At 42.8% G+C, this 27,586-nt stretch overlaps 1 protein-coding gene across 1 annotated transcript; it reads right to left on the bottom strand.

Annotated features, from left to right (window-relative positions):
- Window positions 1-13,905: 13,905 nt before the first annotated feature.
- On the bottom strand, window positions 13,906-27,322 carry klhl14 (kelch-like family member 14; the record flags this gene model as incomplete). The annotated part of the gene is made up of 8 exons (XM_083690584.1): window positions 13,906-14,046; window positions 15,996-16,153; window positions 16,657-16,815; window positions 17,298-17,488; window positions 17,776-17,854; window positions 18,179-18,268; window positions 21,965-22,086; window positions 26,445-27,322. The coding sequence occupies 8 exons, from the start codon at window positions 27,320-27,322 to the stop codon at window positions 13,906-13,908; spliced, it is 1,818 nt and encodes a 605-aa protein (XP_083546710.1).
- Between the last annotated feature and the right edge of the window lie 264 nt (window positions 27,323-27,586).

Below are 27,586 nucleotides of genomic sequence, written 5' to 3' on the forward strand. Positions count from 1 at the left end.
AAGAGTGTTCAGTGGCGTCATTAGAAATGCTGTTCAGCAACCTATTTAAACCACAGCCAACAAAAGCAGGCAAGTACACAGAACACTTTGCAGTCAAATGAACTCGCAAAGTGGTTTGTGTTCAACACACCCAGCAGAACACAGACCACACTGACCACGGCTACCCAATTCAATCAATTAACATACACTCACAATCTGTGAACCCGCCACACTTCAATTTAATTCAGTCCAGTGTTTATTTCTATATACGGTGTGAAATTGTACTCTGAATTTCAATTATTCACCAACACTTCATTTGATTTGGTCCCGATGACATGCAAGATAAAGTGTTACTGATTATTCCATTCCATTCCTATGCAGTCTATACATCCCCACCACCCCCACAATTCTTCCACCCCCCAACCTTGCTTCTTTTGCATCTTTACACATGCCAGAGATCTGAGCACCCAAACCCGCCCCCACCCTGTGTTTGTTTTCATCTTTACGCATGCCCCCCTCCCCCCTCCCCTCCCCGCCCTTCTTGGCTGTGTGTACTCACTCCCACTCCTTCCTGCGGGCCTGCGGCGTGCTCTGAATCTTGTGAGACTCGTGGGCCCTGATGACGTCCCGCTGGTCCACGATGCCCCCCCGCCGTCGCTGTATGCTGTGGGGGCTCACCGACCCCGAGCCCGGCTCGGACTGGCCGTCATCCCCTCTGAAGGGCACGTCGAAGCTGGCCGCCCGCGGGGGCAGCAGAGCCAAGCACTCGGGGACGGCACGAGGGACCTGCAGGGAGCAGGAGCGGGAGCCCTGGGCCAGGCCGTGTCGAGCGGCCGGGCTGAGGGTGGGGCTGGGGGTCCGCCAGGCCTCTGGCTCAGGGAGCGAGAGGGACGAGCGGGCATGCAGATGCATCCCCCCGCTGGGGATGGTCCCCCTGGGACCAGGGAGCGCTTGGACACCGTGGTCGGGCATGAGAGAGAGGGATTGGTCTGAAGAGGTGTGCATCTCCGGATAGGTGGGATGCTGGGATTAGCATAGTGCTGGGGAGAAACGGGGAAAGAGAGAGAGAGAGAGAGAGAGAGAGAGAGAGAGAGAGAGAGAGGGAAAGAGAGAGAGAGAGAGAGAGAGAGAGAGAGGGAGACAGAGAGAGAGAGAGAGAGAGAGAGAGAGATGAAGACAGGGAAATAGAGAGAGAGAGAAAGAGTGAGAAAGAGAGAAAGATGGAGAGAGAGAGAGAGATGGAGATGGAGACAGAGTTGGATGGAGAGGGACAGAGAGAGAGAGTAGGTTAACGTCTTCGAAAACAGTTTGAACTGTTCCTTCATCCCCTGACAGTCCACCTGCCGTAAAGGTCTGCCCCTGTAATATTCTGTCTGCTTCAGGGGCCAACAGTGAGACCTCTCACTCTGAGCTGGGGCCATCCCTTTTGGTGGTGATAGCAATGCTTGGTAAACACTGTAAAAAAGGGGTTAAATGTCTCATCCGTCTGGGGGCGTACAACTGTATTGATATTTCAAAGCGGGGTAATTGGATGTATCTACGCCATTTCAGGCAGATGAAAAGGAAGGAAAACACTGACCTCCCTGATTATAGCCCCAGTTTGTGCTAAAATGCAAGTAACGAAAATGCAACAAGAACGAGACAGGGAGGATGAGAGATGGAATGGGTCAGGAGAATCAGCCATGTTGAATCTTCAGACTTTCCTTCCTACGCAGTAAAGTGAAATCTCGGAAAGAAAATGGTCATGTTCAAGCAATAAAGCTGATTGCTAACTGTTGGTTTTGCAAGAGCCACTTTTAGATCAAGCTGGGATTATGGGAAGCTGTCTTGACAGAATATAAAACCTGTGTTATCTTGTCTGTGTGTGTAATTGCTTTACTGCTTCCTTGTAGTGCTACTGTGAACACTGTAAAACAGGTTTTTGGTTGTTTTTTTAACCTGCTTGAATAAAGGTTAACTGAATGTTAGCTCACTGTACTGTTCTTGGTTGCTTTTGCTTTTGCTTTTGGCAGCCTTGGTTATTGTTTCTGTAGTAAACAAACAAAACATTTTCAAGATTCCAATTTACTCTGCCTCCCGAAACGAGAGGCAAAATAAATTGTTATTCATTCAAATACCACGGTTTGTCACCCATTACCAATCCCTGGAGCCCTATTGGTCCACACATAATTATCTGTGCCGCTTCCCAATCGGGCTCTATAACCTGGAGTTGTTATGCTGGGCAAAGTTGGCAAGGTCGGAAAACAGGGGATTGGATGTAACCCTATCTGAGTCAGAGGCGACAAGGCCATTGTCATTGAGCAGGAGCTGAAAGGAGCACTATAATATGTGGGAGAGCTGAGGCATCAGGGAGAAGGTGACTCACTCATCAGCAGGGCTCTTCAGACCTGCACTGGAGACATGACTACAGCCTTGCCCCCACCTGCTGTAAAGGACAAGCAGTATGGTGAGGAAGACTGGGGGAGTGATGCACCTTATGTATAGAGTAGCCTGCATGCTTGTTAGCATACAGTGCATAAAGTAAGCTTTGTGCACGGACCGAATGGTGATGGACCTTGTGGAATCATATAAGCAAGCTTCAAGGTGATGGAAACGGCAGATCAAATACAGTCGAATTGAACAGCACACTGAAAAAGAGCAGCTTGTAGAACAGGACATTGTTCACTAATGCACTGTAAGAAGGTGAATGAAGAGTAACCCACACAGTACTGATAAGGCTAATTCTGCCGTATCATTAATTCTGCCTTATGGATTCTGCCTTAAGTCACAATACAGGATAGGTTCATCAAGACTGACATGATGAGATGATCAGAAAAGAACAAACAGCCCACCTCAAGTCATGTGCTTTTTATCCCAGCTCAAACATACTGAAGGCTTAATCGGGAAAGTACTGTAAGGGAGTGGGTACAACATCTTAGAGAATCACAATAATATGGTATCATCTTGTACATAGCAAATGCCTTTCCAATATAGTATTCATTATCAAAGTTAAACCGTCTACCTAATTCCTTTGAGATCGTGCGTCATTGTCGATTTGAAAACAATTGCCCCGACTGTTATCTTGCACAAGACCTCATTAGTGCACCCACGTCCTAGAATTGTTTGATTTAAGAGATGGAAGGAGTTGTACATTTTCTCTCAATTGTGCGTGCCAACCGTAGCCAACATGGGTCTCCGACGTGACAGACGTCAATACATGAGCATCCAACAGGTATTACTAATTTTCGTCTTTTTATGAACAGTGCGAATTGTCCACAACAACCAATTAAACACAATCAGAGCAAACAATTACCGACAGACATCTGCTAAAATGGGCTCTGGGGAAAAAACTAATGGAACGTGAACGTCAGGGAAAAACATCAATCAACTCATGGAAAAATTAATCAGTAAAACAATATTTACCTTTAAGTGATTTTCGCTTCTCCATACTATCAGTAGAGACTCGCAGTGTGGAATGAAAAGGGTCGTCGATTCGCTGTCTTATTCCTGAAGTTGCTGTGATTTTGATTAGAAATGAATGGATTCCTTGAGTGATGATTACCGCTGTACGGCTAAATACAGCAAAGTGGCTGGGAGCCAAGGAGTCTAGCTGAGCTCACCGTACATAGGCTGTGGAAGGGGGCTGTGCATAAAAATGATCCCAATATTCATTACTCTGTGCTGGGCTGTGAGTCAGTGTACTGTCAATATGATATTGACAGTACGAGAAGATGTCATACAATATATACAATAAAGTACTGTTTTAGGAAGGTTTAGTTTAGTTAGTCATTACTCATTACGTGTACTGGGCTAGTCAGTACTGCCAATATGATATCTCTGTCAGTACAAGTAGATATCAGACAATATGCAATAGTACTGTTTTAGTAATGCCTATGAACTATCTGTTAACTGTTGACTCGTTATACCAGCATTTACATTCTAATTAATGTTAACTATGAACAATGTGAATCTATTGAAATTCCATTATTTTCTACAGCAATATATTTTCTTTATTGGAATATATTTAATGTGCTTCTTTTCCCTTTCCTTGTCTCTCTTTCAGTAAAAGCCAGGGTGAAATGAAAGGAATGTGGGAACTTTTTTGCCAATGAATAATTAATTTACTGTATGACATACCGGTACAATTAATTGAATATGAACAACCCTAATGAATATTATTTCATTACTTTTTAATCATTAAAGAGTCATTACCAGCTGTGCATTACATTGCAGGCTTCTATGAAGTAAATCTACCAGGGTATTTGATCACATTTGCCACCAGATGGTGGAGGAGTCTTACCACAGAAAGAGTATACAACTGTCAATCAAATCAATCACTAGCATGATTACCACCTCTTGTGAACCTTTTTACTGTTTGCTTACTACGTATCTGTGTAAGATTCAGACTGCTGGGAAACAGTCAAATCAGGCCAATCATTTGGAACTGGTTATAACCACACCCAGTGATGGTAAGTGATCAAGTTAAGTTTGACAAGAACTATCAAACAATACAGTATAACATATGGTGTGACATGAGGTGTTAATGATGTGTATGCTGCTACAGAATGGGTGATGAATCAAAGATCAAAACACCACAAGAGCTGATAGAAAACTCAGTTCTTGGTTCAGACCACTTGGCTGCTGTCTGATACACATTCCTAAAACCCAGAAGTTGTTGCTGTCCTTTTATTTTCTTACACCGGTTTGTCAAAATATAATAATCTATATATCTATATTTAATATATATATATATATATATATATTAAAATGTATTTCTCCAGGGAGACACACTGAGAACGCGGTCTTTTCTGCAGGTGCTCCCTGCATGCCTAATGTGGGTTGTTCCTTCACCTGTGATCCTTACCAGATGTATCAAGAAGTTGACATATTTCTCATGTGGAACAAAAATGTGCATTCCCTAGTATCAAACCCACAATGTGAATATTAAACTTTATAACACTACATTTACATTTACATTCATGGAATTTATCCAAAGCGACTTACATTTGTTTAAGTAAGTGAATCATCTATCCATCAGTCATCATAAGATAAAGTACTAGCATATACTTCTGACTGCAGCTATAGTTACAGTACGCTAAAATCACCTTGATCATATAAGCCTTCTATTATATCACCTTTTGTATCAACAGAGAATGGGTAATTGTCAATATTTGTGTTTGAGACACAACCATGAAGGGCAACCATGAAAACGCGCTTTACAAATAAAATGTATTAAATAAAAGGTTGGCAAAAATGTCATTGAAGTGCCTATTATGACATCATCATCATTTTGAGTCATAGAGGAGAGAACTAGAATGTGTTCTATCTCTATGTGTAGAACACTCTAGAATGTCATGAGCTGGGAATTCTGTAACTTGATGAATTACTAGCTTGAGCAAGCTACTTATGATTTTATGAAGTACTACAGCCGATACTATGCTAAGGACCCATCTAGGATCATGTTAAGGGAACAGGAGAACTGTGAGTCTAATATGAATTGAATTCACATTATTATCATATGATCGCATGTGATATCTGTTTCAAATTTAGATTTTCGTTTCAGTCATTCTTTACCTTCAGGCCTATCTTTTTGTGTCTCGCCTAAATAGTATTTAGTAGGCTAAATACCTTTAGGCCTTACTTTTGAGTTGTTGGTTTACTGTAAATATGCACTGTAGACAGTATTTTGAATAAATTAGCCCAACAGTCTACCTGTAATAGAAATGCAAGGTGTGAAACTGAAATAGGTTGTATGTTCCAAAGTTAGGAGTCGAGGATCCAGTGTTCAAGCTTAAATTATTACAAGCTTAAAAATTTTTTCAACGTGCAAGATGGTTCCTTAGGAGTATGACAGATAAAATCTGTCTAGCAATGCCCTTCCAAACTGCTCCTAAAAACCATCTAACTACACTGGGTAATATTCAAAGGAACATGGAATAATCTCAGCATAAACCAGCCAACAACTGTGTGCTGTAATGTAGTCATTTTGTATATCCTGAAGGACTCAACTTAATATAGCACAAATGACTCAGGGGTAGATGGAACTAGAGGTGGCACTCAATGTAACAGGAAATGAAATTGAATTGATGCCATGTGGTTGTTTTGTTTGCTAAAACATTGCTGCTGGCTTTCTGATGCTCAACATTTCTTAGGCTTGGAATGGAATAATAAGGCTTGAGCTTATGCCTCGACCATCCAAGCCTATAGTTTGTGGATGTATCAGGTTCCGATTGGTCTATTATCTATTATCACTGTAGTGTGACTGATTGACCCCTGCCCTGACATAACCTTTCAGAGTCCAGCAGAGCCCTGGACCAGGGATTGAGAACCTAGCACTTAGCATACCTCGGACCCCCCCCCTGAGTTCCTTATGACATCACACATAAGATCATCATGACCCTGTAGATTGTTGATGACAATAGCAATGCTGAATTCTATGTGTTCTGTCACCTATTGCAAGAACTATGCAACGCCTTATGACATCGTTATGGCAGCATTCTGTTTTACAATGTAGCTATGGAAATTGAACCAGTTTCTCATGTTCCGTTCAACACTTTGCAGAATGATTACTTTGACTGACTGCCTTGAACTATTTTAGCTACTTCTTTCAAAATAAAGACCCCTCACATGTTAAATATGTTGGAGGGTGTGAAGAACAGTGAGTAGTTTATAGTTTTGACTGTCTTGGGACATTTCATTTGTGTTTCAACTGCATAATGTCTGTTTTTGTCTTCGTTTAATGTCTGTGTTGACTGTCTCTTCTCATCTTCTCCGGTATTCTCCCTAGGCCAACAGTGGCAGGCCAAGTCTCCACCGGACCGGCATAAAGCGATCCATGACTTGGCCACCCAAGTAAGAAAAAAAATAGTTAGTTTGTGATTAAATGTTATCAGGGCCATACTGTCGATATACAAAGTTTCGCAAACTTTGCTTGAGATTTAGAATGTGCATGGTCGCCATATTGGTACCAAAAGTTAATAATAGTAATCACAATTATCTATTTGGTGCCAAAATGGAAGACATTATCAAAACTCTTTCTATCGAAGGCTCTGGGTGTTTTGGGTAAAAACACCACTTACAAAACGTTAACACTAATGTCAACCCATCCTTTCCCACCCCAGTCTCTGCTCCAGAGACAGAAATGTGAGTTGTTCCTCATGGGGCTTAGAGCAGCGCAGAAGACCAGCATCAGTAGGGTAAGGAGATACAGTAATCTAATAATATATACCATTTAGCATTTTGACATGTTTTATCCAAAGCGACTTACATTGCAGTGAGTGCATACATTTCAGTATATATGGTCCCAGAGGGAATCAAATCCATGACCTAAGCGTTGTTAGCGTCATGCTCTACCAACTGAGCCACAGAGGACCACAATTATTATTATTATTATTATTATTATTATTATTATTATTATATTAAAGATACAGTAGATGGAACCTATTCTATGGTCTCTGTGACCGAGGACATTTGGGTTTATCTGTATATCTTCCTCCTCTTCCCACCCAGTTGGGGTATCCCCAGACTCCTCCCAGCATGGAGGGTAGTGGTAACCCACCGCTCCAGCAGTCAGGCTATTGCCAGGCCTGGAGACCTACGTCCTCAACCTACACTGACAGGTAAACTGACATCTTCATCTTCTAATTCAGTGCTAGTACTGTAGTAATGCACTGGCACAATAGCATAAACCCATAAACTCATTTCTTATTTTATCCAAATGTCCACATGTACAATAGGCCAGCCTAACGATGGTCATTTATTTCCAGTTATCTATCTTTTATTGATGTACTGTTTCCCTTGTCTTTACTCGCCCAACAGCTACAACAGTCCTGGGATGATGTCTCCGCCTGCCCGGCTGATGCAGGTGAAGCAGGCCGCCCCAGTCACTGTAAGTGTAAATTCAAGGAGGAACACAATCACAACAGAGGCACATTGTTGACCTACTGTTGACCTAGTTTGTGTGTGTGTGTGTGTGTGTGTGTGTGTGTGTATGTGTGTGTATGAACTCTCTAGAGGGAGCGTTTCTCCGAGCCCATGGTCGATGCAGCTCTCCATAACTCCAGCACACCTATCCCAGGCTATCAGATTGGCAGTGCCATGGCCAAAATGCAAATGTAACATTTTTTTTTTCTCACAAACTGCCCTCTGTGGCAGATATGGATTTATGTAATCTTGCAGGTTCATCTCTTGGAAAAATAATTGATATCTTATCTTTTAGATGGCTGGCTAAGCGTGAGCAGACACTTGTGAATCGACAACAGCAGGCGGAGGAACTGCTGGCGTGGAAAAAGCGCCTTGATGCCGAGGAGGAAGATGTGTGCTGTTTGGAGAGAGAGGTGTTGGCTATGTGGACCACCGCGGCCGACCCTCAGGTGACACAACAACCCCAGAGGGGCAACCCGAAGACGGGCAAAGCCTCCGATGAGAGGGATGCCAGTCCTGACACTAAAGGTACTTGCCCTAAAGGTACCAGTTCAGCATACCTTCTTAAAGTGGCAGAACATTTTGTTTGAAAAAGAGGCTGTTAAGAATGTTAGCTATTGACACTGAAATGTGTTTGTTTTTTTGTTTGTCAAATTTGTTGTATTCATTTGTTTTGATGTCATTAATGTGATCCCTTTTCACTATAATAAAAATAATTGTATACCATTGTAACCATCAAATTATTGATATTTTCTTTCTCCGACATAGAGAGAGAAGATGATTCCTACTCTAGTCTGCCCTCTGATGGCGAGGGTCACAAAACAGCCTTAACCCATACATCCCTGGTGGATAGCAACAAGGGGGGTAGAAAGCCAATGGGCAGAAGCCCTAAGAACATTACTTTGAGAGGTGGCAAGGGCTGCAGATGTGGGAAGCAGCCCCGGAAGGCCACCAAGTGGGATGACAGCCACTCTGATGCATCCTCTGGTACGTTTACATGCCCTGATGTAACACAATGTAGATATTTCTTACCGTTTTAAGACTGACATGCTAGTTTACAATGTTGTTTGTTTTAGACTTGCCTGTTTCTCACAATCTATTGTCCCTGCCTCCCTTTCTATTGGAGGATAAATAAAGATGTAGTGAATAATCTGAACTGTGTTGCAACATCCTCAGCTGAGGATGAGGAACGTGTCCCGGTCCTGCAGAAAGAGCTGACAGAGTGCACAATCATCGCAAATGAGCTGATGAAGGAGCAGGAGCAGGAGAGGCCCAGGCAGGAGAGGCCCCAGCAGGAGAGGCCCAGGCAGGAGAGGCCCAACTCCGAGGAAGCCATCTCCAGCCTGGAAGGGCATCTGCAGGTAAGTGGGCTAGAGGTGTAACAGTACAGTAAAAAAAACACTTGTTCAGTTTAGCACTTTAGCTAGCTTAGCTTAGAAGTTCTCACACTGGCTGTACGTATCGCTAATTAACTCTCAGGCAAGCTCAGCTTATAGCAATGAGGGAGAGGAGGTGGAAGACAGTCTGGCTAAGGAGGAGAAGGAGGAGAAGGAAAGGAAGGAGAAGAAAGAAGAGGGGGAGAAAGCAAAGAGGGAGGTGGAGGAGCAGGAGGTGTGTGAAGTGAAGAAAGAGATAGAGGAGGAGGAGGCAAAGGAGGAAGTGGAAAGGAAGAATGAGGTGGAGGAAAATACAGTTGAGGTGGAGGAGGACGAGAAGGTGGAGGGGAAAAAAGTCAAGAAGGACAAGGATGTGGAGATTGCGGAGGAGGCAGAGCAGGAAAGTGAAGTTGAGGAGGAGAAGGAGGTGGACGAGATGAAGGAGGAGGAGGAAGAACAAGAGGTCAAGGAAGAGAAAGAATTGGATAGGATGGAGCAGGATGAGGAGAAGTTGGAGCAAAAGGAAGTAGAGGAGGAGCAGGAGAGTGAAGTTAAGGAGATTGTCGAGGAGGAGGAGGAAATAAAGGAGGCAGAGGAGGAGAAAGAAGTGGTGGAGGAGGAAAAGAGTGAAGTTAAGAAGGAAATTGTTGATGAGGGGGTGGAGGAGGAAGTTGAGGAGGAGAAGGTAGAGGAGAAGGAGCAGAAGGTGGTGGAGGAGGATGAGAAGAAGAAAGTGTTGGAGGAGGTTGATGAGGAGAAGGAAGAGGAGAAAGAAGAGGAAGAGGTGCAGGAGATCAGCACACCTCTGAGCAAAGAGCCATGCCTCTTTCACAACAGTCTTGTCGCAGACACCACCAGCGATGAAAATGAGAGGAAAAAGGAGGAGGTGACCGAAAAGAAGGAGAGGGTAGAAAACGAGGTATGAGAGTAACTACTATTTCTTAAAAAAAAATCGTATTTCAAATTATTGTCAGTAGGCCATGTCTTGCTAAGTCTAAATTCTGTCTTTCATCGTCAGCATGATACTGACTCTGAGGTAGACTTAAGGTCACCTGTGGAGGAAGAGAGTGAGAAGGAGGAAGAGAAAGAGAAGGAGAACGTAAGGGAATTAAAGCTAACTATCAACTTAAATTGTGCTGTTCATACTGTTCTTTAAAGTCACTGGTCTTTGCTATGTCAAAATGTGACATATTTCCCATCCATAGGCTGAGGTTGACTATGAGGAGGATTTTGAGTCTCCTATGGAGAGTGAGAGTGAGAGTGAGCCCCTCTCCAGCTCCAGATCCGACCCCAGCTCCAGGACCTGCAGCAGCAGCAGTTCTAGCACTGCCTTGCCCCCAACTAGCCAGGTGAGTGACATGGCATCAGATGGCATCTAAGCAGTCCTACCTCAGTCTAAATGCAACTGACTTTACTCCTGACTCTTGACTCATCTCTTTAACTCGACTCATGTTTATCAAAGTTTCAAGCCATACAGTTGTCAATCATATTGAAAGCCTATTGGTAGATGTTTTGAGGTGCTACTGTATCCTCCAATTGAGGTAGTTCTACAAACCTCTACTCCTCATTCTATCCAATCACAGGACAGTCCTGTGAATGTGACAAATGTCAACAGCAAGGCCAAATATGCGAAGATGGACAAACCTCGCACTGATGTGGACGAGCTGGATGACCTTCTGGCCGAACTTGGTGACGAGTGGCTCAATGGTGACTTAAATCGCAGTGCTGCCAAGGCGGTTCAGAGGAACCAGCCGGAGCCTCATACCAAGACAGGTGGCAAGATACAGCCAGCCAAAGAGCCCGCCAAGATGGTGGTGCCCAAAACAGTGGGAGAGGTGACCAGGCTGGTTCATCTAGCCACTCAGAAGATCTGGAAGAGCTGCAAGCTGGGCCGAGGGCCGCGCATCCTGGCCGACCGGGACAAACCAGATATCCCTCTGGGCATATACGCTGAGGGAATGGACCTGGAGACCCACAGCAAACGCAGCTACCGAATGGTAGGCTACATGTTACAAGCATCTACCTAAAAATGCTAGATAGAGACATAAAAGATACTTATGATTGTACATGAAAGAGAAAATATCTTCACTATCTCAACCATTCGTTGAGCATCTATAAACCATCTGTAGGGGAACTCTCAAAATATAACACGTGTAACTCATGATTCTAAGTTGTTGTTAGTTGTTTGTTGTGTTTTAAGTGATCGTATGTGTCTTCCCATTGGTTCTGAAGGCCATCTTTGACCTGAGCTGGGAGATCATGAGGGATATCTACCCAGAGGGGGATGCAAAAACACAGCCATGGGAGAAGCCTCTGCCAAAACAGCACCTCTACAAATGCAACCTGAAAAGCTTCAACAACATGGCACAAGTTCAGGTGAGACAGCTTTACTGGACTCAAATCTGTTTTTATCCCCCTCTCTCTACTTCTCTCTCCATGCACATTCCTCTGGGCAATACTTTTTGGTTTCTGTCATAGGATTTTGTGACTGAAGAGGTGTTGAAAGCCTACGGACTCAAGAAGGTTGAGGTCAATCTGACTAAGAAGTTTGGCAAGACATTTGGAACCAGTTTGAAAAGGAAGAAGCTGGACAGGGTCGATCGTATTCTGGTAGGCGGTTTTTCCAGTATGTTGTCATTGTCTGTAATTCCCTCTCAATTTTCCTACTGAACCTAATGAATACTATTCCTCTCTTTCAGTACCAAGAGTTGCCCGAGGAACAGCATCAAATGATGGACTGGAAAAAGGAGGAGTATGACCTCAAAATTAGAATGGCTGACAGCATGTTTAAGTACCTCCTGCAGGACACAGTTGGAGTCCTCAACAACATCTGGCAATACAAAGCCAGTGACCCAGCCAATGACCAAGTCAACAACCAAGCACAACCGTGATTTTACATCCTTTTAGATACCCTATTATCCCATACCCACTATTATCATACTTTTTATTTCATACCATTACTGGTATGAAATTATTACTAATACTATTATAAGCTTATTATTACTATACCTATTATTATCATTATACCTATTAATTTAACTGTATAAATACAATACATTTTGGTATTGTTATTATTACCATTTCTCTTATTATCATACTTTTTAGTACATAATAACCATAACCCAGCCCAAGCCCCAGAGCGGCTTCCAGCCCGAGCCCCAGACCAGCGCCCATCCGAATCCCAGGCCAACGCCCGGACCCTTGTCTGATCTCCTCTCTGCTCCTGGGTCCTATTCGACACAACCATACAGCTGTGATGAAGATGTAAAGATCTAAAATATACATTTGAGAACATTACCCACTTAAGAGGTTCTTTTTGCATAAAAAAAACAAACATTCTTAATGGCTTGAATGGGTCTGTCGGATGCCTTTGAGAAGTGGGACTCCACTCACTGCATGTTTGCGGTACTTGGAGGAAAAGAGACTGATTTAATCATCAAGTTTAAGTTTTATTTTCATAGTCTAAAATGCAAAGGACATAACAGGATTTGAGAATAAATCCCAGGTTGTGTGCACAAAAATGTTCCACTGCAAGCGAATATTTACAAGAATGAAAATCAACATACCCTACATAATTCAACAGGTACGAACTTACTTGGACAATAGCGTAGTTTGAAGTGTAGTCACTTTTAATTATGTTTTTTGAACTCACATAGTAAACTGTATTAAAGGTAACAATTCAACAAACCTTTAGCTTTGTGAACCATTATTGTATACAATTGTTAAAAGGTTCACTATTAGTGCATTACAGACCACTGTGTGCTGTATGTTTTTTAATCTTGGGTGGGAAACCCTTTTGAGGATATGATCCCATGGTCTCTAGAAATAGGCCCCGTTAAACATTAACAGGTAACATCAAACATAAAGCAAAAGGAATACCCACCCCACCACTCAGTTTACATTGCTTCCCATGTATTCTAATACTAGCAAGGAATAGTCATTTGATTGTACCACCTAAAAATAAATCATATCCGTTTTAGTGCCATTTTCTCAAATGATCGTTAATCGTAATCGTGAAAGTAAAGTGGTCTTGCTTGCAGCTTAAAGAATGATTCAACTGCCAAACACATGTATGGCAACAATATCTAACAAGAGAAGGGCATTTAACTCTCTGCCGTACAATATACACAGAAACATGATTTGGGTTGGGAAAAAATGAGGATATTAACAGAGTTGAATTTGTGGTTTGGTCGACAGATTGTTTCCAGCGTCAGGTATTTTTAACAGCACTGCATTCTGTTCGATAGATGCCTTCTACTTATTACAAGATACAAATGGATTTGAAAAGCTATAATAACGCCGTTCAACACTATGCGTGCTATATCAAGAGAAGCCAAAACACTTAACTACCGATGAAACAAAATCGGGTATGAACATGACCGTTTTCCAAAGTTTCAACACAGATGGGTTTAAATACATGGATACGTGATTACATTTCAAACCTTCAGTAGGCAATAACGAAAGTGCTCTTGTTCAAACCTGTAAAAAAATAATTTATACACATCCCATCGTCTGATTGGAGACTTCATCATAAAATTGTTGACGACTGTTTGTTTTTCTTTGATGGTCCTTTCCCCCCCCCTACCCCCCCCACCCCCCCATCACTCTACCTCCCGTCTGCCTCTCATTCTCTTGGTTGGGTGGGTTGTTATTTGTTGAAGGGCAGACAGGCAGGCAGGATGACAGTAGCGCAGGATGGCCCGGCCAAAGGTTCAGCCACCTCTCCCTCCAGCTCTGTCCAGTTTGCCTTCTCAGGGCTGTAGCAGATGGTGGAAGACTTGTATGCCCCCTGAAACACAGTGGTAGAGAGGGCAATGTCATCATCCATGTGTTAAAGCATCATGTTTCATCCTTACATACAGTATCTCTCATTCTGCACTGTAACAGCACTATGTTGTAACTAGCCAACAGCTTGATTGTATTGGGCAATGCTTGGCACACACAAAGACCAAGATCAAAGACTATTGCACATAAAACAAGAAAATACAACGTTTCGACAACGCCTAGCATTAGGCTACAAGTTGATCAAGGGCCAGGATTGAAATAATCGGATTAGAAGTGCACAACGGTATTTATCGATAGATAGATAGATAGATAGATAGATAGATAGATAGATAGATAGATAGGTACTTTATTGATACCTGAGGGGAAATTAAGGCGTTACAGCAGCTCAAATCACAAACAACAACAACAAAATAAAGTGACAATAGAATAATAGAATAAAATAGACATCTGAAACATTATATATAGTAAGAACAGTCCAGTACGATTTAACAACCCCCAGCCTGACTCTGATCACCCCGATTGAGCCTGCCGGAGGAGGAGTTGTACAGTCTCATTGCGGCAGGCAGAAAATATCTCCTATAGCGCTCCTTAGTGCAGCGTGGTTGTAGTAATCTGTTGCTAAAGGAGCTTCTCTGCTCTGCCACAGTGTCATGTAGGGGATGGGAGGGATTGTCCATGATGGCCGGGAGTTTGGTCCTCATCCTCCTATTGGCCACCTCCTCCACAGTGTCCAGGGTGACACAGAGGACAGAACCAGCTTTCCTAATAAGCTTATTCAGCTTTTTGGTGTCACCTTCCTTGATGCTGCCCCCCCAGCATACCACCGCGTACAGCACTGCGCTGGCCACCACTGACTGGTAGAACATATTCAGCAGAGTCCTGCACACGCCAAAGGACCTGAGCCTTTTCAGGAAACAAAGCCGGCTCTGGCCCTTGTACAGGACATCTGTGTTACCAGTCCAGTCCAGTTTATTGTCCACGTGCACCCCCAGGTACTTGTGGCTCTGGACCACCTCCACGTCCTCTCCCTGGATGGAAACAGGAAACAGGGGGACCCAAGTCCTCCTAAAGTCCAACCATCTCCTTTGTCTTGCTGATATTGAGTAGCAGGTGGTTCTGCTCACACCACTCAACAAAACTGTCCATCAGTCCTCTGTACTCGGTCTCCTGGCCTACTGACACATCCCACAATAGCAGAATCGTCTGAGAGATTCTGCAGATGGCTGGTATCTGTGTTGTGCCTGAAGTCCGAGGTATAGAGGATGAAGAGGAAGGAAGCCAGAACTGTCCCATGGGGGGCGCCAGTGCTGCTCACCACCCAGTCCGACACACATCCCTGAAGCCATACAAACTGTGGCCTGTTAGTCAGGTTGTTCGTAATCCAGAAAACAATGGGGGAGTCCACCTGCATCCTCAGCAGCTTATCCGCAAGCAGTAAGAGCTGTATGGTGTTAAATGCACTGGAGAAGTCAAAGAACATGACCCTCACAGTGCTGCCAGCCTTATCTAAATGGCAGTGAGCTCTGTGTAGCAGGTAGATGACGGCATCATTCACACCAATATCTGCCTGGTAGGCAAACTGCAGGGGGTCCAAGGATGTCTTCACTAGGGGCCTCATGTGTACTAGCACCAGTCTTTCCATGGTCTTCATGATGTGGGATGTCAAGGCTACCGGTTTAAGCAGTACCTCTCTTTCACAAGATCAAATAAAACCGTAAAAATACTACTACTACTACTACTACTATACAGACTCTCCCCACATACAGTATATTTCCTGTGTGAGCAGTAGTGTGCTAGCAGTAGCTTTTAAACTACGACACTGCCGACTACAACATTGCGACGGCCAATTGCATTTGAACTCCAGCCTCCAGATCACGCAAAGGTTCGCTAATACGTACAAAACAGGTACACGCTGCTCTACAACTACACCTCGCAGGTTTTCAAGAGTCTTACCATGCTCCAGCTGTAGCCGCCCACCAGGAAGATGCTGTCATCCAGTACGGTGCAGCCGGGGCCGCTGCGGCCCTCCAGGATGGGCGTTTGCAAGATATTCCACTGGTCCCCTTTGGGGTCGTAGCACTCCACCAGCATCACGTCGAGATGGGAGAACCCTGGCCAGGACAGAGGGAAAACATGGAACGATGAGAAAACCCTCCTGGTGCCACCGTTTAATGGACCCGGTTGTGAAATGTTCTTGTGTCATCCACAACGGGTTTCATTTGCAATGCATCCACAACTGTATCAAACCGTTGAATTTTGAATGTCAATACATGCAATCAATCAATCAATCAATCAATCAATCAGTGCACTCAAATAGACAGTATATCTTCAAGGAGGCAGTGCTAAGGAAAAGCTACGGTTTCGAGGCCAGGAGTCCCAGGTTAAAGTAGGTCTGTGGACCTCAATGGGACATCCTGGTTGAGTTAAGATAAAAGAGAATAAAAGTGAATAAAAAGCCATTGTCAGCTACAATCCATTCGCTTTTGCATTGACTGCCAGCATCTACAGCACAATGCTAGAACATTCAATAATTCCAACAATTACTCAAATCCCACTTTCAGTGTACATGCATGCAGTATAGCCTTCAGTACCTGAGACAGGTAGCCTTCCCTACCTTTCAAATGGTTGCCACCGATAGCGTAGAGGCGGTCATTCATCCCTGCCAGGGTATGAATGGCCCGCTTTGTGTTCATATCCTGTTTCCTACACCAGACGTCCATTACGGGGTCGTAGCAGTACAGCCAGGAGACATACTCTCCATTGTGTACTCCTCCTATAGCGGCAGCACATACATGGAGCACTGTGTGTTACTAGCTGTGAATTGAAGACAATGTACAGTGCTATCGATCTATCACTGTGTCTTTTGTATAGGAGTCCTGATTATTCTAAAGAGATACCTCAAGGCTGAGGCACTTTGGACAGTAAACAGGTTGCTTTCTATGGTGATGTCGCTGAGGCTGACTTACAGTGTACACAGTTTGCAATTATGAACATTGAACATTTGAGGTGACGCACAACTGTTTTACAGTCCTAATATCACTGGCATTCATTTAGTGCTCTCAATTAAATTACTTTGTCATCGTAAAAATGGTACTCTGTAGTAATTACTTGAAATTATTCAATATAATTAATTATGCCTATCAAAGTAAGACTGTGACATGTTGCCATGAAGTCTCTAAGGAAGTACCAGTAGCCTACTGTATGAAATAGAGGGTCGCCAACATTTATTAATTTGCCATAGGGAACATGACTGACCTGAGATGTATATTTTCCCATTGTGCACTGCTCCTGCGTGTGCAGCCAGGGGCTGAGGCAGGGAGGACACGTAGTTCCACTCGTTAGTCTCCAGGTTGTAGGACTCCACACTGGAGAGGTAGCCGCTCTCGTTCCTCCCGCCAATCACGTACAGGTGCTTATCCAGGCAGCAGGCGAAGAAACTGGCTCTCCTGAGAAGAGGGTGTCAACCAGACAACATCATTAAAACAACAGTGACAGATTCATTGAATTTTAGTTAGAGTGTGTGTGTGTGTGTGTGTGTGTGTGTGTGTGTGTGTGTGTGTGTGTCTGTGTGTGTGTGTGTGTGTGTGTGTGTGTGTGTGCGTGCGTGCATGCATATTTCTATTTCTATAGTATTTCTGTATTTCTATCAAATTATTACTACAGAGATTACAATGATTCAGTGTAAAACAGAACTGTTTATATTGTCATTTCTATTCACATTGTTCATACTTACCTTTCTTGCATTGGTGGAAGCTGTACCCAACTATTGAATCTTGGATCATAACGGCTGACAAAATTAGTACTGTGCTTGCCTGAAAATATAAGAATTAAGATCAATAAACAATATAAATATAACATTATATTAACATGATACAGAATAATTGTCAAATTTCTTCATGATTCTTTTATAGTTTCAAAGTAATGGAAATATGTTTTTTATTACAAAAGTGATAAAGTTCCTATAAAAGTTTCTATATCCGCTGAGGTAATTACATAAACTGCAAAAACTCCATTACTATGTAATTAGAAAGAAATTACGGAACTATATTAATTACTATAGTAATAACATTGTTATTACAGTACATACATTAGATATAAGCCCTAATTTGAGTATGAAGAGTATAGGTTATTAGTACCATTGGGGTTCCACTGGTCCTCACCACCAAGCAGTAGCAGGAAGTTCTCCACCTCCACCACACAGTGATGAGCACTGTTGTAAGGCATTACTGGTAGAAAAAACGCAAAATGGCGGAAGACATGAGTCAGCAACAAATACCAGAGTCATCGTACAGTAACAAATACCATTAAGTACTAATGGTTACCACGAAGTAATCTGATTTTGTTCACTCATTTTCGTATATCCCAAATAAAGAGGACTGTAAAATAAAGTGTTACTAATCTTAGTAAATAGATCCAGTACGAACGCAAAAAAATCTGAAGATTCAAAACAATTCATTTGGAAACTCATCTGGAAACATGTGAATAACCTGACATCAGATGTACGTAGATTTGACACTGTAGCTCACAGGTGCTCACAGTTCCAATGCACACAAGACTGCAGTACCTAGAGGGGGAGTTTCCCCCCGCTGTGCGTGTACGATACGTCGTGGTGGTCTTCCCCCCCCCCCCCCCCCAGTCTTCCCCCTCAGCTGAAGTGACCCCCATTGAGATGGAGAGAAATGGTCTTAGGTGACAGTCATAATGAACACGATCATGTTCACTCAATAAATCTCGAGGCCCCGGCGCTTTTGAGCGTAAACCAGTGGAATGTTGGAGCCCACCTGTCTGTCTCCATCAGTCATTTCCACTGTCACCTCCCCCAGCGGCCTGATGGATCACAGTTGCTGTAAAATTAGACAGCCTTGAATCTCATTTCTTTCCGATTGGCCTCTCCTCCTTGCAATCTTACTCTAGCTGGCTGACACGCGGAGGCCTTCCGTGGAGTGCGGGGAGGGAGATGTGTGGCGGTGGGGTGGAGGTTTGTGGTTAAGATAGGAACTAACACAGCTTTTTCTTGAATGAGAGAAGGGGATTACTCTCGCTGCCTTCGCTGCACATCGAAGGCGAGCACCATGCGAAGTGGTAGATTCCCTTACGTGCTTTTTTCCAAACATTATCATTCAGTCAACGTTAGACATTTCGGTGGGTGGTTCCTTCTTTTGTTGACTTGTGACTTGTACTCGTACTGAACAACTTCCGATCCTGTAATAAACAAATGATACCACGATATACTGAGAAGAAATTGCTTGCGTCTTTACTGCCTCCATTGGGGGGATAGGTAAAAACAAGACTAAAAACCCTGCCTTTACTGTACACAATACAGGTAAACAGTTGGCTAGTGCAGTACATGTCAGTCTCTCCTATTATGATAGACCTGTGGATTACACCCTCAAGAGATGAATCCTTTCCTGATGAAACACACTGATTTATTATCATAGATGTATATATGATGGTATAATACTAAAGCATGTACTCTTTCCTACACCTATAGTACAGGACTGTAACACTTAACCCTGAGTTTAACCCCGGGGGGGAGGGGGGGATTAAGCCTAGTCCTGCATATAATCACACTTTCAACGTAAAACGTTTCAATCTCCATTGAGGATGCTTTTCAATCTCGGCCCAGGCTTAATCTGTGTCCAGAAACCAGGCCCAGGAGTAGAAAGCAGGCCCCGGTGGGAAGACAAGCACTCCCTGTGAAATAAGCGTGCCTTCTCTCTTCAGTAAGCACTCAGTCTCACTAGAGGGAGTCAGACACCTCTGTATACAGTCGAGGCACGGTCGGGGTCGACTGACTGACTCCAGTCAGCGACTGCACCAATGCAGCCACAATGCTGCCATTTAACGCCATCAGTGTTGCATCCACATCAATTCATTCTTTTGTTCAAGACTGTGCTTAAATCAGATTCATTTTCAAGCGTGAGATCTCAGTGGCAGGTGGATATATTGTACAGATGTACTGTACAATGGCAATAGTGGGCAGTCACTACTGTGACTGAGTCAGCGCAGTGCCTTTGTCTTCCATTGCTCCACGGTGCCGTAGGTACACTAGATGGCAAACGTTCCTTTCGGAACCGACAAGCAGCAGCAGACACGACAACGACGAAAAGGGATCAGATCCCTTCCTAAATTGTGTTGATGAATGTCTTAATCAAATGCTGTCCCTCTCAGGTTTCGCCTCATTGAAAAGTTATGATTGAATGTTAATAATCTTCTATTCCACATCCATTGTGTAGGAGCTACATCAGATGGCCACCGATGTGTTAAGGAGGATGATTTTGCAGTTTTGTCCTTCCACTCGGACACAGATCATTTGAGTGTTAACTTTTAGTTTTGAGTAATGGAAATCTCCCCCTGACATTTAGCTTGTTGCACTTTATACCAATGAGCATAATGAGGTAAATGTGTCAATATCATATACCAATGGGCTGTAGGGTTGTTGTGAATGTACAGTATGCCTGTTCTGGTAACATACTGTATTAGACAAAACCTCAGGTAAATTATCAACACATCACACTTACATTAAAACTAATTCTAATAAATAGAGCTCATAATGATGATCAGTGAATAATTAGGTTCGTCATATCTGGGACAACTAGTACTATTCTATTCTATTCGATGATACTGGCAACATCAAACAAGCACCAGACAACTATGAATTGTATTGATATTCTGTGGGAATAGTGGGAGTGTGTATGCTCAAACTGACAGCAGGTAGGCTGGTGCTTAATTTGTATGAATGGAGAAAAATTAGTGAGATATGATCCTCACCAAACCAGAGGACAACAACTCAATATGGCCACAGATGATGAACCAAAGGACAAATACGGTTTCTTTCCCATTAGCACTTGCTTGACCTTTGGAATGTGGCAAGGATATAGTGGAGTGCTTCAAAAGGTCAGGGAAGACAGCAGTGAGAAAGGGAGCATAGGACAGGTCTATATCTTGAAATACGTGCCGTAATAGAAAGCTTTTTCTTATTGTATATTTGTAAAAGGATAGATATACTCTTAGAGCTGGTTTCCCAAACACAGATCCATCTTAGTCCTGGCATGTCAATAGAACATTTCCATTAAAGATACATTTTAGTCTAGGATTCCAGAAAACCGCCATGTAATGTGCTATACCTACTATTTCTGTGGGATGGATTTCTTCAGATTGTGATAATCTCCTATCAGATCCTCCTCACATCAAAAAGGTGTGAAACTATGTTATTCCAACATGTCAGTGGGAAGTGAATACCTAATAAAGTACTTTTGCTTTTAGCTTTGACTGATTTTTTCCCTCAAGCATGTTCAATTGCCATATCATTTTATTGACAGGGAGGATTTTTCTCCATTTCCTAACTAGCACATCTATATCTATGAATCCAGTATATGGAAAATCTATTTCAATGCATACCTTGATTCTGAGCCTGAGTTAACAGTCTCGTCTTTAAAGGTGGTTGAAGAGTAACGTGTCATCCATGTACTGTTTCATCTCCACCACAGTAGATCATTACATCGGAATGAATCTCGGTAAAAACAAGAGAACCCAGGCATAAAGCCCCACGCCGGTGAGAAGTCACGCTCTGATTCAAAACTTATATTAAAAGTGATAGCGATACATCATTAAGGGTTTTAAGGAACTCCTTCCCTCATTTTTCCCTGGGATGGGAACCTGAGCTGAAGGCACAACCTCAGGAACTGTGTCATTCCTTTTCGTAAAGTCAAGAGGAAATTCAGAAACTCTTGGAGGAACTCTTGGAACTTAATAAAAAAAAAAGTATACTTCAATGTTAAAACAGCCCGTTTCAATTCATGCACCTTGGTTGGCGAGCCAGGCAGCGGCAGAGTTCCTTTCCCATTCCTATTCATAAAAGAAGCGTACCAGATGAAAAGTCTGATAGAAGAAAAAAAAAGAGAAAAGAACCGGCTACTCACTTGTGAGGATCTTCCATGTCTTCTTCTCGTCATCGTAGTATTGGACCAAATTACTGGGGAGTCGGTCTGGTCCGGGAGGCAAGCCACCCGCCAGCAACAGCACTCTCTTACTGGAACGAATTCTGGAATAAAAGTGTCCGTGGAGAGGGGTTAGGGTGTGTATAAGAGCAGGACAATCCATTACACGACAGATATGAAACTAAATAATGAACTTGGATGACATAAAACAACGACCAACAGGAAACATATCCAACACAGGCAGAACCATACAAGGCCAGTACAGTGTATGAATAAACGTCACTATTGGGGTTGTTGAGATGTGTGCTGTACAGTATCTGTATCATATGTGCATTTTCTATATTCAGAATTAAGATACAGTAAATATTGGCATAAGTGGGTGTTAAGAGAATCAGGGGGATACAACATGCTGTAGCATCTGTGTACAAGTAGCAGAGTGCAATGTACTAGCTTCATGCTAATATTTGTACAAAGTCTTAATTTGGACTCTTTGACTACAAGGCAATATCCATCTACTGGGTTTAGATGATCAAATATATTCTTAATGTATGTGTAGTACCCTTCATCCTCTAAATACTTCAAAGTACACTCTGAATACTTAAAGTCTGTATAATATCACAGTTGTTTCCTCTCTTGTACATTCATGACATAAATGTTGAGTGCTTAGCTTTTCACATTGTAAATGCGTCCTTAAGATATCTAGTCAATTAGCTGTGAAGTCAGCAGGACAATTCTACATGGTGTCATGCTGTAGGGTAAATATATCTGAGCAATAATGAAGTAGATCAACAAACCCATCACATACTGTGTCTTTAATCTATTGGCCAAGTCTCACCATGTGACATTTCTGGACCAATTGTACACCATATCCAGCAGTTGGTTTGTGAAATAAGACCTGGGGGCCGCCCACTTTACTATACTGTACATTAATGACAGTTGTCTTGTTCAATTCAAGCAATTAACCAACTAACAACAGGGTGACATTAATTTGAAGAACGTTGGCCATGATTTTAAGGCATTTATTTTCGTACGTTTTTAAAACCTTTTTTACTCTGTGCATCCACTCGGCTACTGGCCCACTCACAAGTGTATGGGGTTATTCATATGCAAATGCGTGCTGGACATAGATAATGGTGATTAATTGTGAGGAGAGAAACAGTGGCATGTGAAATTAATAGGTACATTCTTGATTTTAGCAGCATTTGGACCCGTCGGTGGGTATCTACAGTAGCTAAGTCTCTTAGCATGGCTAATTGCTAGTGTACATGGATTGCAGCTCCTCACTATAGCACATTGCTTCATTGTATTTCTTTACAGATTTCAGAAGCAGTGTCCTCCATAAAGATATATATATATTGGAAGAGAGACAGTGACATTAATCTTGCCAATAGATGCCAATAGTTGTTAGACAACTGCAGATTTTTTACTTTTGAGAACCGTTTTCTGATAGTATGGTACGTAATATGAATCAATGAGATAATGTCCTACAAATATACTGTCTGATAAATACAGCAAATACACACATATAAGGAAACAAATATCATTAATGTTTCTCAGAAAATCAATATACAACGTCAAAACTCTTTACTACAGCTTCCTGTGTAAACAACAGCTCTGAGCTCCACCAATCAATCATCTTCCTGTCAACGCCTGTCCATTACTGTCTCTGGAAGTGCTGATCTTGACAAACATAGAAGCAGGCCATGCAGTTGGTTCTGTGTCTGCATACTGTAGGTGAGGTAGACAAAGAAGTCAACGTGGGTAAGGATCACCCAGCCCTACAACAGGCCATGGAGACTAATGCCCACAGCACCATCAGAGCTGTCCATGCTTTCATCAACATAACATGCACCTGCTGAGGTTAAAAACCATGCTCACCTAACCCTACATTAACGGGTAATATGTACATAAACATGCTTGAGTTTGGTTATATATAGTTGCCTATATATAAAGGCCAAAATAGTAATTCAATTCAAATTTGAGATGGAGTGTTTAGGTAGCCTAACATTTTAGTTGAAGGGTACCATCTTAAGTTCGTATACCTTTGTAGTAACACTGTAATCATGGAACATGTAGGTACAGTACAATGCTTTTACAAAAGTAGTTACATTATAACTACATGGGTGTGAGAGTAACGCAGATGTTACCAAGATAAAGGAAACTAAGACAGCCCAACTTGAGGTGGTCACCTTATTTCGATTCATGGATATTACAGTATGGTACTTCATTAGAACACAGAGGTTAGTTTAGAAAATGCCAGTCAAACCAGTAAAATAATAAGGTTTCTAAAAAGGTCCTGTCTAGACAAGGATTTGAAAACATCTTCCTGGTGATAGCTCTATACTCTCTCTATAGCATGTGTCATGGACCCTCCGGTTGATTTCTAATCAATCCAGCTATTTTTCTTTTGTAAACATATACAGTGCAGCTTGAAAGTAAACAAAAAGAAAAAAAAAGAACCAGTCTTTTTTATCTGACATAACAGGTTTATATTTATCAATTCCATATGTTGGTTTAGAGGCAATCGTGCTGTAGTAGAAAAACTAAATTATAAAGAAATTAGTGCAGATGCAAAAATAAGTGAACTCCAAGTTGCATTGGTTAAATCAAGTTGGTAAGTAGAATCAGGTGGGTAAATAATTGGGTACCAAATGAATCAATCAAAGGAGAGATCTTTAAGAAAGAATTAGGGCGGGACTCTGATAAATAGAGATAAGAAACCTGGTCAGTTTTGTGTTACCCATACAGGTGAATGCAAAACACACCATGCAGAGAGGAAAGAAGAATTCAGAGGACATCAGGAAGAGGGTAGTGAGAGCACATCAGTCTGGGGAAGGCTATAAAATCATCTCAACAAGATTTGAGCTCCATCAGTCCACTGTGAGGCAAATAATTTACAAATGGAGAGCATTTAATATGACAGCAACTCGGCCTAGAGGTGGACGCCCTTCCAAAATATTCCCAAGAGCCACAAGAAAAATAATAAATCAGGTAAAAGCCAACCCAAACATAACCTCTAGAGATTTGCAGACTTCCCTTGCTGCATCTCAGGTAACTGTGCATGCTTCAACAATAAGAAGAACACTCAATCGAAATGGCATTCATGGGAGGGTTGCTAGGAAGAAACCACTGCTGTCAAAAAAGAACCAAACTGCCCGTCTTAACTTTGCCAGAGACCACTTGGACAAGCCTGAAGGTTTCTGTAAGTCCGTTCTGTGGACAGATGAGTCCAAAATTGACCTTTCTGGTTACAATCAAAACCATGTTTGGCGAAAACCCAACACTGTCCACCACTAAAAGAACCTTATTCCAACTGTCAAGCATAGTGGTATGAATGTCAAGATCTGGGGCTGCTTTTCCTCCTCTGGACCTGGGAACCATGAATTCTGAGGTATACCAGAAGATTCTTGAACAGAACGTCAAGCCATCAGTCAAGAAGCTAAAGCTGGGCTGAAAATGGGTCTTCCAACAAGAACAACCCAAAGCATTCAAGCAAATCTACCAAAGAATGGCTCAGGAGAAAGAAGATTTGTGTTTTGGATTGGCCAAGTTAAAGTTCTGACCTAAATCCAATCGAGATGCTGTGGCAGGACCTGAAGCGGGCAGTTAATGCCAGACACCCCTCAAACCTCACTCAATTGGCTGAGTTCTGTAAGGAGGAGTGGGCAAAAATTCCTCAAAACAGATGTCAGAGACTGATTAGTGGCTATATGAGATGTTTACCCCCAAGTTATCGCTGCTAATGGAGGTGCCACAAGCTATTGACTGAAGAGGTTCACATATTTTTGCACACATGAAATCTGAGTTTTTGTTAAATAAACCACTTTTGTTAAATAAACAATAAAAATATATCCGATTTTTTTGTTTGTGTCCTTTATTTGGAATGTCTTTATTACAAATTGGGGTTTAGATAAAGATTTTATAAGTTCAATTTATACAAAAATAATGACCATCCCTGTAGGGTTCACAAACTGTCAAGCAGCACTGTAAAGTTGTAAATAACCTACAGTATGAATGCTTGAGATAGTATGCCTAATGTTAGACTTAGAGCAATCACTTCCACAACATTACAGTGTAAATTGCAAAAATGCATTAGAGAGCATCTAAGGAAAGAAGTGATTGAACATGAAAATGTTTTAAGAATCTGAACAAACTGCCTCCTAATACCTAGATACAGACTGTAGTCCATAAAACGCCATGCTGAATTAATTTTGTTAGGAAGTTTGCACTAATAAGAGGTGACACTAGTATCAGTGTTGTTGGCCATACAGAAAACCCTGAAATGATTACCTAATGTTGAGCATCCATCACGTACCCTGAACTTATTGTAGTTATTAACCCTTGCCCTATGCCCATAACTGCATTACATACTGTACACACCAATCTTAAAGTGTGTGTGTATGTGTGTGTGTGTGTGTGTGTGTGTGTGTGTGTGTGTGTGTGTGTGTGGGCATGTCCTCACCTGCTGGCCTGTGTCTGCCTGCAGTGCTGTCTGAAGGGCATCAGGTGGTAGTTCATGGCGTCCATGAGCAGCTTCTGGCATACGGGGTCGCTCCTCATGAAATCAACCGACTGTACCCTCTCCACCAGCTCGGGGGCCGGGATGAGGGCGAAGCGCAGCCTCTTCATCAGGTCCGGGGCGTTGTGCATGCGAGTCTCCCGGTCATGCTCCAGCCAGAGGACCGACATCTGGAAGAGAGCCAACTCCGACTCCACGGGGGGCGGCAGAGCGTCCAGCATGGCGCACATCTCCTCAAAGTTCAGCAGCAGCACATCCTCCACCAGGTACTTGTTGGCCAGCTTCTTGGTCTCGTCCAGCCCGTGGAGCGCTGCGATCTTGCAGATCTGCTTGTAGTTCTGTACAGAGATCTGGTCGTTGAGAAACTGCACACTCAGCTTGGTGATCTGGGGGACGTTGAGGATCTTGCTGACGGAGAGCACCTCTTCCACAGTGTCCAAAGAGAGAGTCACGTTGGCAGTGTAGAGGTACTCCAGCACTAGCCGTAGTCCGATGGAGGAACAGCCCTGGAGGACCAGGTTGTTGATGGACCGGCTGCTGGCCATGAGCTTGTCATCGGGAGAGGAAGACGGGGTGCCACTGCTCCCCTGGTCCTTGCTTCCCTCGTTGTTGTTGTTGTTGAGCATGTGAGAGGAGAACAGAGATCTGAAATACTGAGAGCAGGATGCCAGCACTGCTTTGTGGCAGTGGAACTGCTGTCCCTGGGCAGTGAGAGTCACATCACAGAAAAGCTGTTTCCTCCATAGCAGATTGAGCCCGTGCAGCAGGGTGTCACTGTGAGTTGGGTCAAAGGTGGATGTTCTATCACCCGATCTGGACATGACTTCCTGACTGTGAACGCCACCTAGGCAACAAATAAAGCATGCAAGCCGATCACCCCCAGCAATTTATTTATAAATACAACATAAAATGATACCATCATTACAATTAGGGAATTGTCTGCAAGAAGTTCACGTTATGCCACGCATAAACGTTGAATAGATATTCATCCGATTAAACCGGTAGACCAACATGTGCCAGCCGATGTTATTCTGCATCGAACAATAAGGTTCGGTCGGTAGGCTATCATTTCAACTTTGAGCACT

Source organism: Argentina silus (assembly GCF_951799395.1).
Source record: "Argentina silus genome assembly, chromosome: 18".
NCBI lineage: Eukaryota > Metazoa > Chordata > Actinopteri > Argentiniformes > Argentinidae > Argentina > Argentina silus.